At 41.1% G+C, this 15,060-nt stretch overlaps 1 protein-coding gene across 8 annotated transcripts in view; it reads right to left on the reverse strand.

The window, feature by feature from the left end:
• Positions 1–1,348: 1,348 nt before the first annotated feature.
• The window catches only part of tacc1 (transforming, acidic coiled-coil containing protein 1), a 31,991-nt gene continuing 18,279 nt past the window's right edge, over positions 1,349–15,060 (reverse strand). For 4 of the 8 annotated variants that reach the window (XM_034239559.1, XM_034239562.1, XM_034239561.1 and 1 more), the window contains 13 exons: positions 12,769–12,878; positions 7,957–10,090; positions 7,431–7,472; positions 7,012–7,075; positions 6,218–6,434; positions 5,571–5,635; positions 5,091–5,222; positions 4,922–4,998; positions 4,756–4,799; positions 3,383–3,546; positions 3,187–3,293; positions 2,958–3,078; positions 1,349–1,721 (listed from right to left, as the gene is read on the reverse strand). In XM_034239559.1, the coding sequence (XP_034095450.1) occupies positions 1,656–1,721; positions 2,958–3,078; positions 3,187–3,293; positions 3,383–3,546; positions 4,756–4,799; positions 4,922–4,998; positions 5,091–5,222; positions 5,571–5,635; positions 6,218–6,434; positions 7,012–7,075; positions 7,431–7,472; positions 7,957–10,019 (3,162 nt within the window). In that variant the 5' untranslated portion in view covers positions 10,020–10,090; positions 12,769–12,878 and the 3' untranslated portion in view covers positions 1,349–1,655. Of the gene's footprint in view, positions 1,722–2,957; positions 3,079–3,186; positions 3,294–3,382; positions 3,547–4,755; positions 4,800–4,921; positions 4,999–5,090; positions 5,223–5,570; positions 5,636–6,217; positions 6,435–7,011; positions 7,076–7,430; positions 7,473–7,956; positions 10,091–12,768; positions 12,879–14,023; positions 14,745–15,060 lie in introns of those variants that run through there. The other 4 variants (XM_034239558.1, XM_034239556.1, XM_034239554.1 and 1 more) reach the window with 4 other exon arrangements.

The following is a 15,060-nucleotide window of genomic DNA, read 5'->3' on the forward strand; positions in this document are numbered from 1 at the left end:
TTAAGTGTTACAGTATTATAAAAGAAAAGGTTTCACTTCTTAAGGTTTAAACTAAACTTTCATTTCCACCCATCATTGCCAAACTATCATCAAAATAATTCGATTTTATACAACACAATTAAAGATTATCTTAAGTGCTCTATATATATATATATATTCAATCCCAGAGAATTATGGTAGGCTTAATGTACATGATGTCAAAAATCGACTTTACTTCAAACTCTGCATAACTGAGGTTTTTATCACACGTTGTATATCTAACTGTGTAAAATACTGAACTCCTTGGCAACTAAGGATGAAGTATGAGTGATAGTACAGTTTGTTTGCTGATGAAAGTAGATAACAAAAAATATCTAAGGGGTCAAGAAACTAATGGCTTTTCCACTGCAGCACGTAGCACGGTTTAAGCGGGCCGTTTTTTTGTTGCTTTTCCACTAGGGGTAGTTCCGGCTCAGGGCTAATTTTTCACCTTTTTTTTCTGGCTCTCCAAAATCAAGGTTCTTACCGGGCCAACAACCGGGCTGAATATGCTAAACTAGTGACGTAAACTCTCGACTGCTGAATGGTCAGAGAATCGCTGGCAAGGGGGCTACAACTACAACAAAATGAACATATTTTACCGTGATTTAATTGTAATACACGTTTCAAAATGACGCCGAAGTAACAACATACTGATACCGGTCTGCAGACAAGACGAAAAACCTTTTAAAATGCGTGTTTTCTGAATGGAGATAAGGCTAAGCTAACGCAGTATATGCTCCGACCGTCCACACTCACAACAACGGCCTACAGACATAAATAAACCAGCAACTGTATTTTCCATGCCACAGACAGTCTGTGGTTTGTACTTGTTTAACTTTTGTCTAGTTTCTGAACAGATATGAGGAGCTGTGAGCTCTGAGTGCTAACAGCTAACGGCTGATGTTTTGATTTTGTGCTTTGCATTGAAGATTACGTCACGGCAGTTTTACGCAGCGTCGCTCCGCCCGCCGAACAGCCGATCGCCCCGCCTACACTGCGTTACTATAGTTACTAAATGCAGCATAAAGTGAGCCTGGCCTACCAAGGCCTAAACATACTGTACTAAGCCATGCTAGGTCCTGCAGTGGAAAAGCGTCATAAGATCAGTTTAGGCTCTTAATAGAGAGATGTGTCTTTTCTTCATCAACCAATCAATCAATCAATACATTAAGGACACACTGTGCTAAAACGTATCTGTGCTGTGTCCCCATATGTATTATCCTTAGTTTCCTACAGATTTGTATGTGGTGTGCTGTTTCAAACGTTAATGGAAATTCTTTGTAAAAGAACAAATGCAAATACATTTAAAAACAAGAACAGTCAAAACACTGTTGAATGCTTGAAGAATAAAACAAGCCTTTACTGTCAATCTTTCACCAAATATAAAAAAATCTCTTTAGGAATAATTAAATTCACCTCATATTGACTTTGTGCTTCTTCCACTGCGATGACATGATTAACACAATGAAAGATTATTGCTCTGCTTTCATATTCTAGTTTGAAAAGAGCAAGCGTTCTGGATTTCAAATGTATTTTTCAAATACATATGAGCAGGAAAAAAGAAAAGTGTGCTTATGTGAGATCGTGTACAGTATTTACATGAATGTTGCAGTGAGAGTTTGAGTTAAAGCCACTTAATCTGGTCCCAGTTTGGCGATCAGTTCGTCGCAGATCTTAGTGAGCTCCTCAATCTCTTGATTCTGTGAGAGACAGAAAAAGAAAGGATGTTTACAAATGATGGCAAAGCTTAAATGTCAGCTCAGAAACACAATTCTGCAAAGATGAAAAGGTTTAAATGTAGAGAGAACATGTTTTTTCAATAGCTCCCCTAAGACTTGATGTGCAACATTTGAATAGGATGAATCAGTCGTGCAGTGTTTAATACTAACTGTAGATGCAGTAATTGTTTCATTTGATAGGGCTCTCCTTTAACTTCCCCAGAAGCTGGTGTTAGTAAACACTGCCCCCTAGTGTTAGAAGCCATGCCAGTGTGTTGGCAGACATGCATTTATAACCGTGCTGAATGCCTGCACATGATGAACTACTTGCAGTGATTCTTTACAGATCGCTGTAATTCAAGCACTTATGAAATCATCGTATTTAACACCATCATTTACATTTTAACATTGCGAGCCACAGGGGTGGGATTTCGCTATAACATGTGATCTGTTATTGCACAAAACAGGAAAACGATTCTTTTCCAAAGCAAAAGAAAAAACAAAGTTCCTCTTGGTGCAAAACAAGTAAAAAGCTGAGGGGAAGACAAATGATCATTTTCACTAAATCTAAAAACAAAAACAGACATTACGAAAAGGGGAACGGATGTGAAACAACTGGTTTTGTGAAAAATATGAACTTAACATTGGGAAATAGTGCTGTAATCCCACGAAGGGTGACATAAAGACCACATACACATCGATTATTTGGGTCAATAATTGATATCACGATTATTAAAAACGATTATCCATTTATCATCCATGTATTTATTGAAAACAAATGTGAACAGTATGTTTTTAACAGTTGATTACCCTGAACTTTAAGTATAATTCAACTGAGAAACCAATTAAAAATAAATATTAAAAAAATGAATAAAAACAAATAAAATAAATAATCATTTTATTTCGATTATGTTGCAAGCCAAAATCGTAATTGCGATTAAAATACAATTAATGGAGCAGCTCTAATACAATCTCAACTTATTTTGATAGTAATCACTTCTACATAACACGAATATCTTTGCCAATATTACACTCATGTTCAAACAAACCGTTGGCAGACTCTGACTTGAAAGTAAAAGCCAAACACATCGACTGATGACTCTCCCAGGTAAAGGGTTTTCACCTCAATCCTCTAGAGTGTTTGATCAGGACGCCATTCCCTGCACTCACACAGGTTAACACAGAGAATCCATTTTAATCAGATTGCAGTCGTCCTACCTTTTGAAGGACGGCTCTTTCTAGTGAATCCGCCTTCATCTGCTCCATCCTCAGGCTGGCGCTCAGTGCCACACCCTCAGCGTTGGCCTTGGCACGTACCTGTGCTATGTCCTCGTTAGCCCTGTTAGAGAGGAAGTGAAGGAGACAAAGGAGGCCGTCAAATCAAGAGTCTGGTGTTGATTTTCAAGATGAAGAACGTGTCCGATGATTGAGTGACATGGAAGCTTACTTGTCCAGTTTCTCCTCAGCGTGCACCTTGAGGGTTTGGTATCGCTGCTCCTCCTGCTTGATCCGCATCAGGTAGTCCTGCGCACACCTCTTCAGCATCTCCTCATTCTGGACAGATTAATGAAGAGAATATGTAGTGATCCGGCTATTACGTGGCAGCAGATTTAATAGCATTTTATTACTGAAGCTCTACTAACCTTCTTAAAGCCCTCCAGGACCCCCTTCATGTTCTCGTACCTCCTGAAGAGGTCAGCGAAGGAGCGCTCCACAGAGTTGAGGTCGGCTATTGCCTGGTCCCTCTCCAAGGTCAACTGTCTGACAGACTTACTGCAGGACAGCGTCTTCTGGTTCTGCTCGTCCTCTGCAACAGACAGAGGAGGAATCAAAAGATTTAAAGGGTAAGATGCGGAAGAAATGTTAAAGGCTGAAGACAAAGGTTGGCAGTGTTTGTTTTCAGGGCTCTTAACCTTTAGCATAGCTGACCTGAGGAACGTAGACTACAGAAACCCCCTGATCTCTTTAACTCATCTTTCAAGACTCACTTCTAGAGTTTGGATATTTTTCCATTTTAAATCTGTGTATCTTTTGTCATTTTATTTGGGTCATTTTTATTTGCACAGGTTTTTACTACTGCGGTTGTATTTGTTATTTCTATCTGTGGACTGGGTTTTTGTTTTCTCCCTTGCTTTTTTTGTCTTTGTTTTAAAATGATCATTACAAATGAAGTCATTATTATTTATTATTCTAGGGGATCAGCAACAAATATAATGATTTGATTAAATTCAAGTAAAGTCAATCCAATTATTTCATGAAATCTTACACTCTTAGCTGAGGGTTTTATTCTCTAATTTTAACTGGAAGAACCCGCATTTTAGTCATGTTTTCTAATGACACAATGCTTGGGGGGGTTGTCATGAAAACCACAAACAATTTACTCTATAGTCCAGGGCTATTCAATGGGCGGCCCGCGGGCCAAATCCGGCCCCGGGGTGATATTTACTGGCCCTTTGAGTATAATGTTAAAAAGTAATCTACTTTTTTTTTTTGGGCCAGAGTGCCTTTATTCCAGAGAGGGTGTTAAATTGAGAGATAGAGGAGAAGACATTGCCTGAAAACATTGGCGGGCTCGGGTTTCGAACCCACCTACTAGCTACTGTAGTGACAAACTGTCATTTATTGCATCTCTGCGTGAATGATTAGATCATTTCACCTAAATCAAATGAAATTATGTTGATGGTTAAATGAGCTTCACATGTGGGCCTACTGAGTTCTGAACTTGCCATTTAGATCTATAAAGGCCTTGGGGCTATGTTGTTTGATTGAATTAAACACAATATATGCACTCCACTATGCTCTTGTAGTATTTACTGTATCTGAAGCTCTTAATATGATCGCTCATATTTCAAGCCATCTTTTTCCCGGCCCCTTGCTTTGGATCATTTTCATCAACCGGCCCCCTTTCCAAACTAATTGAATAGCCCTGCTATAGTCTACAGTAAGCCAGGCATTCTGAAGCCAGAAGACATTAAACAAAAACAACATATACCACCACCAGGGGGCAGCCACTCACCAATCATCTGTGCAACTGTTTTCTCATACTCTGCAACTATGTTCCTGTCAAGTAGAAAAACGGAATGTTCACAAATTATCAATGACGTTTTTTTCAATGTATTAAGACAGGTTTCTTGCAGTTGTACTTTTAAATGAAGCAAATATCTAGGGAAACAGTTCTATACCTCATCTCCAAAACCTCCAATCTGCTGTCCTCATACTTCTTCTTCCACTCACTGACCTCAATCTCCTTAGTGATGATCTAATTGGACGACAGGACATGAAGAGAAACAATATTCAGAAATAAATCAATCTGCAGATACTCTTTATGGAGAGAAACTTTCTGTGACATACCTCCTCTCTGATCAGGGTGAGCACTGCGGCCTTGTCCATCTCACTCAGAGAGATGTGGTCCTGGGACAGGGCGGCAGCGTCTGAGCCCTCACTGCTGGCCATCTTTGTGGAAAGCTTCATGGACATCTCACTCTGTGGAACATGCAGAGAACATACTGTTTAAGTCCAAGATCTGACAAAAAAACATCCACGATCCTGCTACTTCTGCTGTTCTTATTAGATCACATGATGTCTGTGCAAAGAGCGATGCAAGAAAACAGTACTCAGGGCTGTTGATTTTATTAATCAAACATAAAGCGTGCTCATCTTAGACAAATATTTTAGGGTGAAACCTATTAGATAAAAACATTGATATTGGAGTGTGAGGAAGCAAAACAGTCTGATAATGGCTGAACTATCTTCTTACCAATTGAAATAAAGAACAGTTTTGCGGTCATCTTTAAATATTCATACTGAGGTACCCAAACTACTACTACTTACTATATCACTTTTCAGACTGCAGATTTCCTTCTCCTCTGGGTGATCTGTAATCTTTGTCTCAGGACCTTTGAGGAAAAAAAAACATTTAAAGATAAATGGCAACTTTTTTATGACGAAAAACCCCATATACCCGTTATACTAAGTTATAATCCACACAGTAGCATATTACTGTGCTCAATGTCACTTCAACTTGGAAAAATACGGCAGTATTTGTCTAGTTTTCATGAGATTGTGTTGTTTCCATGGTTAAAATATAGTGTGATTCTTGCACCACTGATACAGACCAATTCTATGGGAGATATTCACAGTGTAACACGTCTTACTTTCTTACATTCAGGCCTGGGTTGTGAGTGTGCATTCTCCATTTAATTTCTGCCTAAAGTTTGATACATTCTTAGGGCTTTGTCATTTATACATACTCTATCTATACTCCAAATAGAAGTTGCTGAGAAAATCATGAAACTGTATCCCTTTGCTTGTTGACAGTTTCCAATTCATGCTGGTGTTGGAACTGGCACCTCTCTGGGCATGCCTGCCTCTTTAACACCATGCCTCATTCATACACTGTTTTTTGCTTCATAAAATACTTATCACTGCCAACTTTGTCTATTTTGAAATGAGCACCCAGTGGAGAGTTTGAAACATACCATCCTTAAGACATATATCATCGATTGATTTATCGACTGTCTGTTTTTTCGGAGGTGCTTTGTTGCACTGGGGTTCTCCTCTCTCCTCCTGGATGTCTGCGCTCTGGCCCAACATGCCGGAGCAGGCGAGCTTCTCCTCATCAGTGGCGTGATGAACTCGCTGAGTGATCTCTGGGGTCGAGGCCACCACCTCCTCCTCCTCCTCCTCCTCCCCCCCCTGGAGATCAGGGAGACAGATAGGATCCTTATGTCATACTTCCATATCAAATATCAATTAAAAAAAAACATTATACTATTTTTGTACTTCTCCAAAAAAAGAAAACCACTATCTATTCAGACCTGAAATTCCAAAATCTAGTTAATAAAACAAAAATTCAAACAAATATTAATAACATAAAAAAGAATAACCAATATAAGTATTATAATATAAAACACAAAAGTAGTTTGAAAAAAACACGAATACACTTAATATTTGTATTAAATGCATCAAATACTATAGAGAGGAAGTGAAGTGTATCAGTTGTATTATTCTGTCACACAAAATGGTTACACAATGTCTTGAGTATATCTGCTGCACTACAGACCTGGAGCCGCTGCTGGTGCTCATGTCAGCTTTTATCAATGTGTGTGTGTGTGTGTGTGTGTGTGTGTGTGTGTGTGTGTGTGTGTGTGTGTGTGTGTGTGTGTGTGTGTGTGTAAAAGTTCGGCCGAGAGGTTAGACCGCTGCTGAATAATGGGAAATGCAGTGTCACTGCAGTAAGGTGTAACATTTCAGATAAAAAAACTACCGTTACCTGATCGCACACTTCAAGCACCAAGGACTGGCTCTCATCATATTTCTGAACTTTACAGGAGTTCCTACAAAACAAAAACAGTATGATTCAAGATTCAGAAAATATAGAACAAAAGTGGAGATTCATAAGAATATAACAACTGTTTCTACAACCATATAGCTGCAAGCATTTTAATGCATATTAATAGATGGCTCAAAAATAAGCTACATACATAGACTATAATTATACTAGCGCTGCCAAACTTCTGGAGGGATCACAAGACGGGACAAATTAACTTGATGATGTATGGCCTTGTGAGTTGAGGTGCAAGCAATGATTATTTCTCTTAAATGCTCCCTCAACAGCTCAGCACATGCCAAGATGAGTCAAATGGAAAGCCAGCATGCAGTAAAGAGAGCTTAGATAGTAAGAGTACTTACAACAGAAAACAGAGAAACTTGACTTGCTCAGAGGTCCCCGGGCTAATAGAGGTGGACGAAAGCAGAGGTCGGGGGGGTTGCGTAACAGACAAGAGGAGGAAGGATGAAAGATGAAGGGGATATTGATTTAGGGAATGGAGGAAGAGACAAAGGACAGAGAGTGAGTGGCTTAAGGCGTTGATCGGCATGTTAGATAGTTGAAAGATTAAGCAAAACCCAAGATGCCCACAGACCTGGACAAGTTTAAATTAGCATTGCAGCTATAAATGCTTCTGAAGGCCTATATATATATATATATCCTGTTTGGGAATTGCATCAATGGCCAGTATGCAGTGTTAAGTGCTCAGCGTTAGTTCAAAGCAAAAATTAGCTGCCAACACATCCAGCCTAAGAAAAAACTTAGTGGAGTTGATCTAAACCTCATATGACAGAGTATCACCTGTTATTATTGTTGATAATGTTACAGCCTCAAAATGGCAAACTCTTGGAGTAAAATAGAAAAGGTTTTGTTCTCCTTTAGACTTACTCGATTGCCCTCTCTTTTTCTTTCTTGGGAATCTGCCTGGCTTTCTTCTCTCCCGCTGGCTTCACTACTTTAGGTTTGCCCACGTCTTTCACTTTTTTCTCCGGCTGAGGGGCACTGCTGGACGAGTCCTCGTTGGTAGTATTTTTGGAGGATTTAAAAGGGTCCACAGAGTCGTCAAAATTGTCTGGATCAAAACTGTAGGAGCTCTTAGGGAGCACTGGAGAGCTGCTCGCTGTGCTGTTGCTACCAAACGGATTGAAGTTGGGGTCGTCCCACTGATTGGGATCGAAGTTATAGGCTCCTGATTTAGGAATAAGAATATCGTCTACGTTAAGAGCAGTTGAGTCTGAAACTGGCAAAGCAGTTTCTGGAAGAGGATCAGAAACCGGTTCTGACACTGTTTGAGAAACTGGTTCTGTGATAATGGGTTCTGGTGCTTGTTTAGAAACTGGCTCTGGTGCTGGTTTAGAAACTGGTTCTGTGATAATGGGTTCTGGTGCTGGTTTAGAAACTGGTTCTGGTGCTGGTTTAGATGAAGCCTCTGACGCTTTGGCCTTCTTCTTAGCTGCCAGTTTCTTTTTACCACCTAATTTCCTTGGAGGTGGCTTGGTGACTGTCCCCTCGTCCAAACCGAACTCGAGCATTACGGACTTTGCCTCTGACGACGACGACAATGACAACTCAGCTTCTACTGGAGGGGCTGCGCTGTCCTCACATGCTGGCAAAGAGCAACCGATTGGCTCTAGTCTGGGAAAAGAGCTGGAACCAAACGGTGGGGGAGAGTTCTGGATTTTGGATCCGCCGCAAGTGAAAGGGTTAAAGCCGTCATCCAGCTGGTCAGGGTCAAATTTGTAAGTGGCCTTGGGAAGAGGAAGTTCCTGTTCCTCAATTGTTTGGGGAGGTTCGTCCACTGAAGCCTTGACCTCGAGTGATGGAGGCTTAGACTTCCTGTGTTTGGTCTTTTGAGGGGGCTCTGTCTGATCAAGGCCATTGCACTGTGGTTCTGGGTCAGCCAGAGGTTTCTGCTCAAGGGGCTCGGGAGCTGGGCTGAATGCAGGTTCACTGCAATGGAATGGCTCTGGTTCTGGGGTAGGAGCAAGAAGAGAAGCAGGAAGAGGAGTAGGATCAGGAGACTGAGCTGGAGCTGGAGTTAAAACTGGATCTAGAGCTGGAGCTGGATCTAGAACTGGATCTAGAGCTGGAGCTGGATCTAGAACTGGATCTAGAGCTGGATCTAGAGCTGGAGCTGGATCTAGAACTGGATCTAGAGCTGGAGCTGGATCTAGAACTGGATCTAGAGCTGGATCTAGAGATGGAGCTGGATCTAGAACTGGATCTAGAGCTGGAGCTGGATCTAGAACTGTATCTAAAGCTGGATCCAGAGCAGGAGCTGTATCTAAAGCTGTATCTAAAGCTGGATTTAGAGCTGGAGCTGTATCTAAAGCTGGATCTAGAGCTGGATCTAAAGCTGGATTTAGAGCTGGAGCTGTATCTAAAGCTGGATCCAGAGCAGGAGCTGTATCTAAAGCTGTATCTAAAGCTGGATTTAGAGCTGGAGCTGTATCTAAAGCTGGATCTAGAGCTGGATCCAGAGCAGGAGCTGTATCTAAAGCTGTATCTAAAGCTGGATTTAGAGCTGGAGCTGTATCTAAAACTGGATCTAGAGCTGGATCCAGAGCAGGAGCTGTATCTAAAGCTGTATCTAAAGCTGTATCTAGAGCTGGATCTAGAGCTGGATCTAAAGCTGGATCCAGAGCAGGAGCTGTATCTAAAGCTGTATCTAAAGCTGTATCTAAAGCTGTATCTAAAGCTGGATCTAGAGCTGGATCTAGAGCTGGATCTAGAGCTGTAGCTGGAGCTGCAACTAGGACAGGCGCCGGGACTTGGAATGGCTCAGAGGATACAGCTGTGCATTCAGGCACTTCAGGCTCTTCATTCACTAATGATGGTGCAGAGGCAGAGCCCAAGGCCTCTGGGAGTTTCTCTGGTTGCCGTGCGGGCAGAGTCTCAAAGTTTACCTCCAGAAGGCCACCCATGGGCGCCACAGGCTCATCCTGACCCATGTTGTGGCTGAGCCAAAAATCCAGATCCAACACAGGAGCAGTCACTATCAGCTGCTCCTCCTGATCCACATCTAAAGAAAACATTTGAGAACAAAAATAATTAAAACAAATATATATTCAAATGCACAATATCAAAATTGCATTCATATTTCTTGCCTATAATTATCTCTCCAATCAAATCTAAACTCAGATGTTAGTGACATCTGATTGGTTCCTAGCCTAGCCAGCTAACTGTTCCTTTTGCTGCTGTTGCCATGGCGATGTCCTACTAGAAACTTTTTTTGCATTAACAAAAAAGAGAAAAAAAATAAAGACCTATGATTTATTTTTAGTTGTGTTGACAACAGGGGAGTGGAGTTATTATTGCCTCCAGGGAGACCTTTGACACATCAACATATTTCACTACGCCTGTCATACTCGCCATATTCATGTAATATTATGTTGCTAGGAGACTAGCACAGTCTGCTGTGTTCCTACCTAACCCTCACATTAGCAGAGTGTCCTTTTCAAAGTAATCCTGCAGTCCAACATGCCCATACAAAGATTTCATCATCCAACTCTACATGAATATTCAATAGAAAAGTACAGGACTCCTTGGTGTTCTCTCACTTGTTTTTTTATAAAGGGAGGAGCATGTGGAAGCAGGGATAAACCTCACTTGGCTGCAGGTAAGTGCACTATGTGGTCTAATTTGCTTAAGTCAATTATGGTTTTGCATGTGTTTACCATTTTGTCATGATATACTTAATTTTTTCAATAAAAAATACTTTGCACCTGTGATTCATAGTTATTTACATCAGTCAAACACTTATAATTATTATTAATTAAAGCACTTTCTGTTGTGCTTTTTAAAATCACAACAATTCTAAATAGTAAATATAAAAAAAAATATAGAATTCAAATGGATTGCCAAATGTAATTGTATCATTAATTTCACCACAGATGCCTCTTTCTATTTAGGAGACATACTAAACAACCCTTAATTATCCATTTGTTTATTACCACTAGGTGCCTTTTTGGCCCTGACAAAAGTATGAAAGTATTTAACAACGGTCCCCATGCAATATACTCATGTGATGCAGCGATGGAGACTGTGGAAGGGCTTACACAGACATAGCCATTAGCATGTTTACATTTAAAGGAGTTTCTAGAGGCACTGCCAAACTTCCTCATTCACTGCTGCAGGAAGGGATGTTTGTGGGTTGAAACAAAAGTGAACTCCCTCTTCGCTACCCAACGGTTGACCTGAACAATGTGCACGTTTGAAAATATTGTTGTAGCCGTTTTACAGGAAGGATTTACTCCTACCAATGCTGCCTCACGTCAACACATGGGCCGTTTCTCAATGTCGAGTAAACCTGCTGCAGAGCCACTATTTCAAGTATCGAGTGGTGCCGAAGGACTGTTTAAATGCATGTTAAATGCCTAGCATTCGGCGCCACTCGATGGCGTAGTATACTTGAAATAGTGGCTCTGCAGCAGGTATACTCGACATTGAGAAACGGCCATGGTCTCCTCAAAACCTCCTTAAAAAGCGGGCTGCATGATAGTAACAGCCTGATAACAATCTCAGTCCCTCCTCTATCAGTTACCAATACAACACGAGGTGAACCAAAGCTTTTGTTGAACCTGTTGAATTCCAGAGCGGAGGGCGTGCACTCTCTGCTCCAGGCTCCTCCTCTTAGTAATTCAATGGACAGCGCTTTCACCATCATCATCACACCCAAACCTCTGAGTGCATACCGTCTGACATACCAAACATGTTTCACTGCTTAGGTGTTACTCACCTTAGTTACCGCTAATAAAAACATTGCAATTCATCACATTGATATGATCCATAAGGAAATTGTGTAACAATATTATGCATTATAATCAATGTCTATAATCAAACAAACGTATGATGCATTAAATAAATTGCATATAGTATATAATAACAATTATATATAGAAAGATTATGATGTACTACAAGTATAAGAATTATAATGCACTATGGTCCTTGCAAAAGAAGAGTCAATAAGTATGTAATATCTAACCTTATACATTATTATATAACGATTTATGATGGGCTACAGTGTGTTAAGATGATTGAAAGTGTTAATATACAGTACTTTAAGCTGATGTTGTATGTTTTTAATGCATAAAGAGAAGGCCATCATAAAAACTGTGACTGAAAATCTAATATTGCCATAACTTGTCATGGTATCTTTACTTCCAGGCCGATAAAGTACAATCAAAGATAAAATGCAGAAGGCATGTACATTCTGGACAAAGTCAGACTGCATATGTATCCAATTACTCTGGTGTGGTGAACCTGATACGCCTCGCACACAGTTCAGGCACAGAAACGGAGTTAACCTAAACCAACATGTGCTATTCAAATGATTATATTATCATATAAAGATGATGGAGTTGATGCATTTAAAAAGCTATTTTTCTTTTGTTGACTATCAAAGTGTCAGCCAAATGAAATGTAATGATGTCTGAACATTCAGGGCAACATAAAAGAACTCCTGACTTCAACATAGACTCCTGTTACCATGGCAACTTCAACGAGGGAAACTGGGTTTATAATATGTATATCAAAAGTACATTTCTTTCAAACTGTTTGATACTAGTTTAATGTTAATGAGAACAGCCTGCTACCAGGGGGGTTTCTGCAACGTGTTCATGTCTTCAACAGTTAGATGACTTTGCTCCTTCTTATCTTTCTCTCTATTTCTCAGTGTTTTTTGCTCAGGAGTTGCCCCACCTGTTTTGTCTGCATCAGTGTTGTTGTTCTCCAGCTCTTCGGGGAAGGTTGAAGGAGCGTGGACAGGAGTTGATGCTTCAGGAGTTTCAAAATGACTCTCTGAGTCAGAGCTGTGGAACCCAGAGAGAGAGAGAGAGAGAGAGAGAGAGAGAGAGAGAGAGAGAGAGAGAGAGAGAGAGAGAGAAATATTCATTATATAACTGAGGAGTAGTGATCTCAATATAAACACTATGTACTCTAAAGACTCTACTTAATTAGCACTGGATTGAAATGTGCAATATGTGCAAGTACAAGGACAAATGCAAATCATTTACATTGTACAAGATGTTCCCTTCTAGGGTTGTTCTATTTTCATACTTTTTACAGGGGGGACTATCAATTCAGAGAAGCAAAGATGGTACTGAACCTTGATGCACCTTAACAAGTCTCTACTGTCCCAGATCTGTCTATATTACACCTAACTCTCTCCTTTGATGCTGTATTGTATTTCATTCATGCTAGTAATGTAGACAAAGATTAAGATAAGATAAAGAGGAAATAGGGCAGACCACTCTTTCCTGTCAAATCTATAGCACTATCGTTTGAGACGGCACCATACAAATGATCTTTATGTATGAATTTTAAAATAAGATGTGAACATTGCAACTGAATCCAGCACTCAGGTTAGCACTTGGTTAGATAACTGCTGAGAGTAAACAAACATTTTGGCATTTGAGGCTAGAGTGGTGATACATTATTCGGTCAATCAAATATCTGAGTGTGGGAGAAAAAGTAGTGGGGTAAACATTTACTTTGAACAAAGGCAGGGATAACGTTATCAAAGCAGACCCGAGGATACGAGACAGGATAGGGTCGGGTGATGCTTTGACCATGTGTCATGTTCCTGAGCAATGATTACATCATTCAACCAAACCTGTACCTGGCTGCATTGCTGGAGTGTGTGTTATATTTCTGTGCAGCCACAGAAATGAGCATGTAGTGCCAGCGAGAAAAACATTCAGTTCAAACACAGTGATGACATGAACCAAAGCCACACCAGAAATGTGTCAGCGCTGCATGGCAACATAACACATCTGACATTTAAACAACAACAAAAAAGGCTGATGCAAATAAGCCAACGGTTTCCCCCCCGCTTTTCCAAACCTTCATCATTTCAGAGATTCCTCAACCTGACGACAGGTGGACACACACACATGGACATACATGTGAAAATGCCCCCTCCTCCAGTTCAGCCAGTATGAAGCACAACACTTGCCTGTAGCTTTGAGATTTCTCCTCCTCCTCCTCCTCCTCCTCCTCTCCAAGTTGCTGCCTCTCTTCGCTGGCTTCATGCCCCTCTTCATGCCCCTCTTCATCCTCCTCTCCCTCTCCCCCTCGCACTGCCGTCCACGTCCATTTGGCCCATGACACGGGTGACAGCCAAGACATCACTCCTCTTTCCACGGGGGCTATTCAACCCTCTCTCGAATCAAAGGACTCCCTGAACTGTTTTCCAGGGCCTGACGTAAACCCTTTTCTGTGTGTTTCTCCTTAGATTTCCACCCTGCCAAAGGCTCTCACATCTTCCCACAGAGGTTCTCTCTTCACATGAGTTCGCAGATGCCAATGAAATGAAAAATCATTTATATTCCCCCTCTTCAATTTGTAAAACCTCCGTCTTAAAATCATAAATTCTTCAGGTGCCTTCTCTTCTCTTTTCCCAGTCACGCTCCCCCTGCCTCTGCCTCGGTGGCAGAATACCACAGCTCTGATCAGCTGGGTTTCAAAATGCTGTTCTCCCTCTCTCCTCTGCTGAGCACCCCCTCCCAACCTCCATCTCGGGCTGGTCCACCGATAAAAAACATAGCGGGGGAGACAGGAAACTTGAAGCTCTGAAAATGAATGCAGCTTCGGTTACTCAACCAACATGAGTTCCCCCGTGGTTGGAGAATGGTACGATCATGTCAGTCCGCTCTACCACTCTGAAGCAAAAGGAGGGAGTAAAAAAACAAACACAGAAGGTGGAGGAGGAGCTGGACTCTTGGGGCTCCACGTTTTATAGCCCATAGAGAGAGGGTAGGAATGTGGGGCTAGTTCTTTAAGCCTTCCCTGCTCCCCCAGGCTGTTAAACAGTTAACTGTTTTCTCCCATCCAGTGGCAGGCAGGCATGCATGACCGGGGCAACCAGTTTTGTTATAGCCCCAGGAGATCTACCTGATTCAATGTGTCTGCGGTTCAGACTACAGAACAGACAGGGATCCAGGGCCTTCAATGCACTCATTAAGGGATCGTAAAAACCCTTTGTTGTTTTTG

This window comes from Gymnodraco acuticeps, unplaced genomic scaffold (genome assembly GCF_902827175.1).
Source record: "Gymnodraco acuticeps unplaced genomic scaffold, fGymAcu1.1, whole genome shotgun sequence".
NCBI lineage: Eukaryota > Metazoa > Chordata > Actinopteri > Perciformes > Bathydraconidae > Gymnodraco > Gymnodraco acuticeps.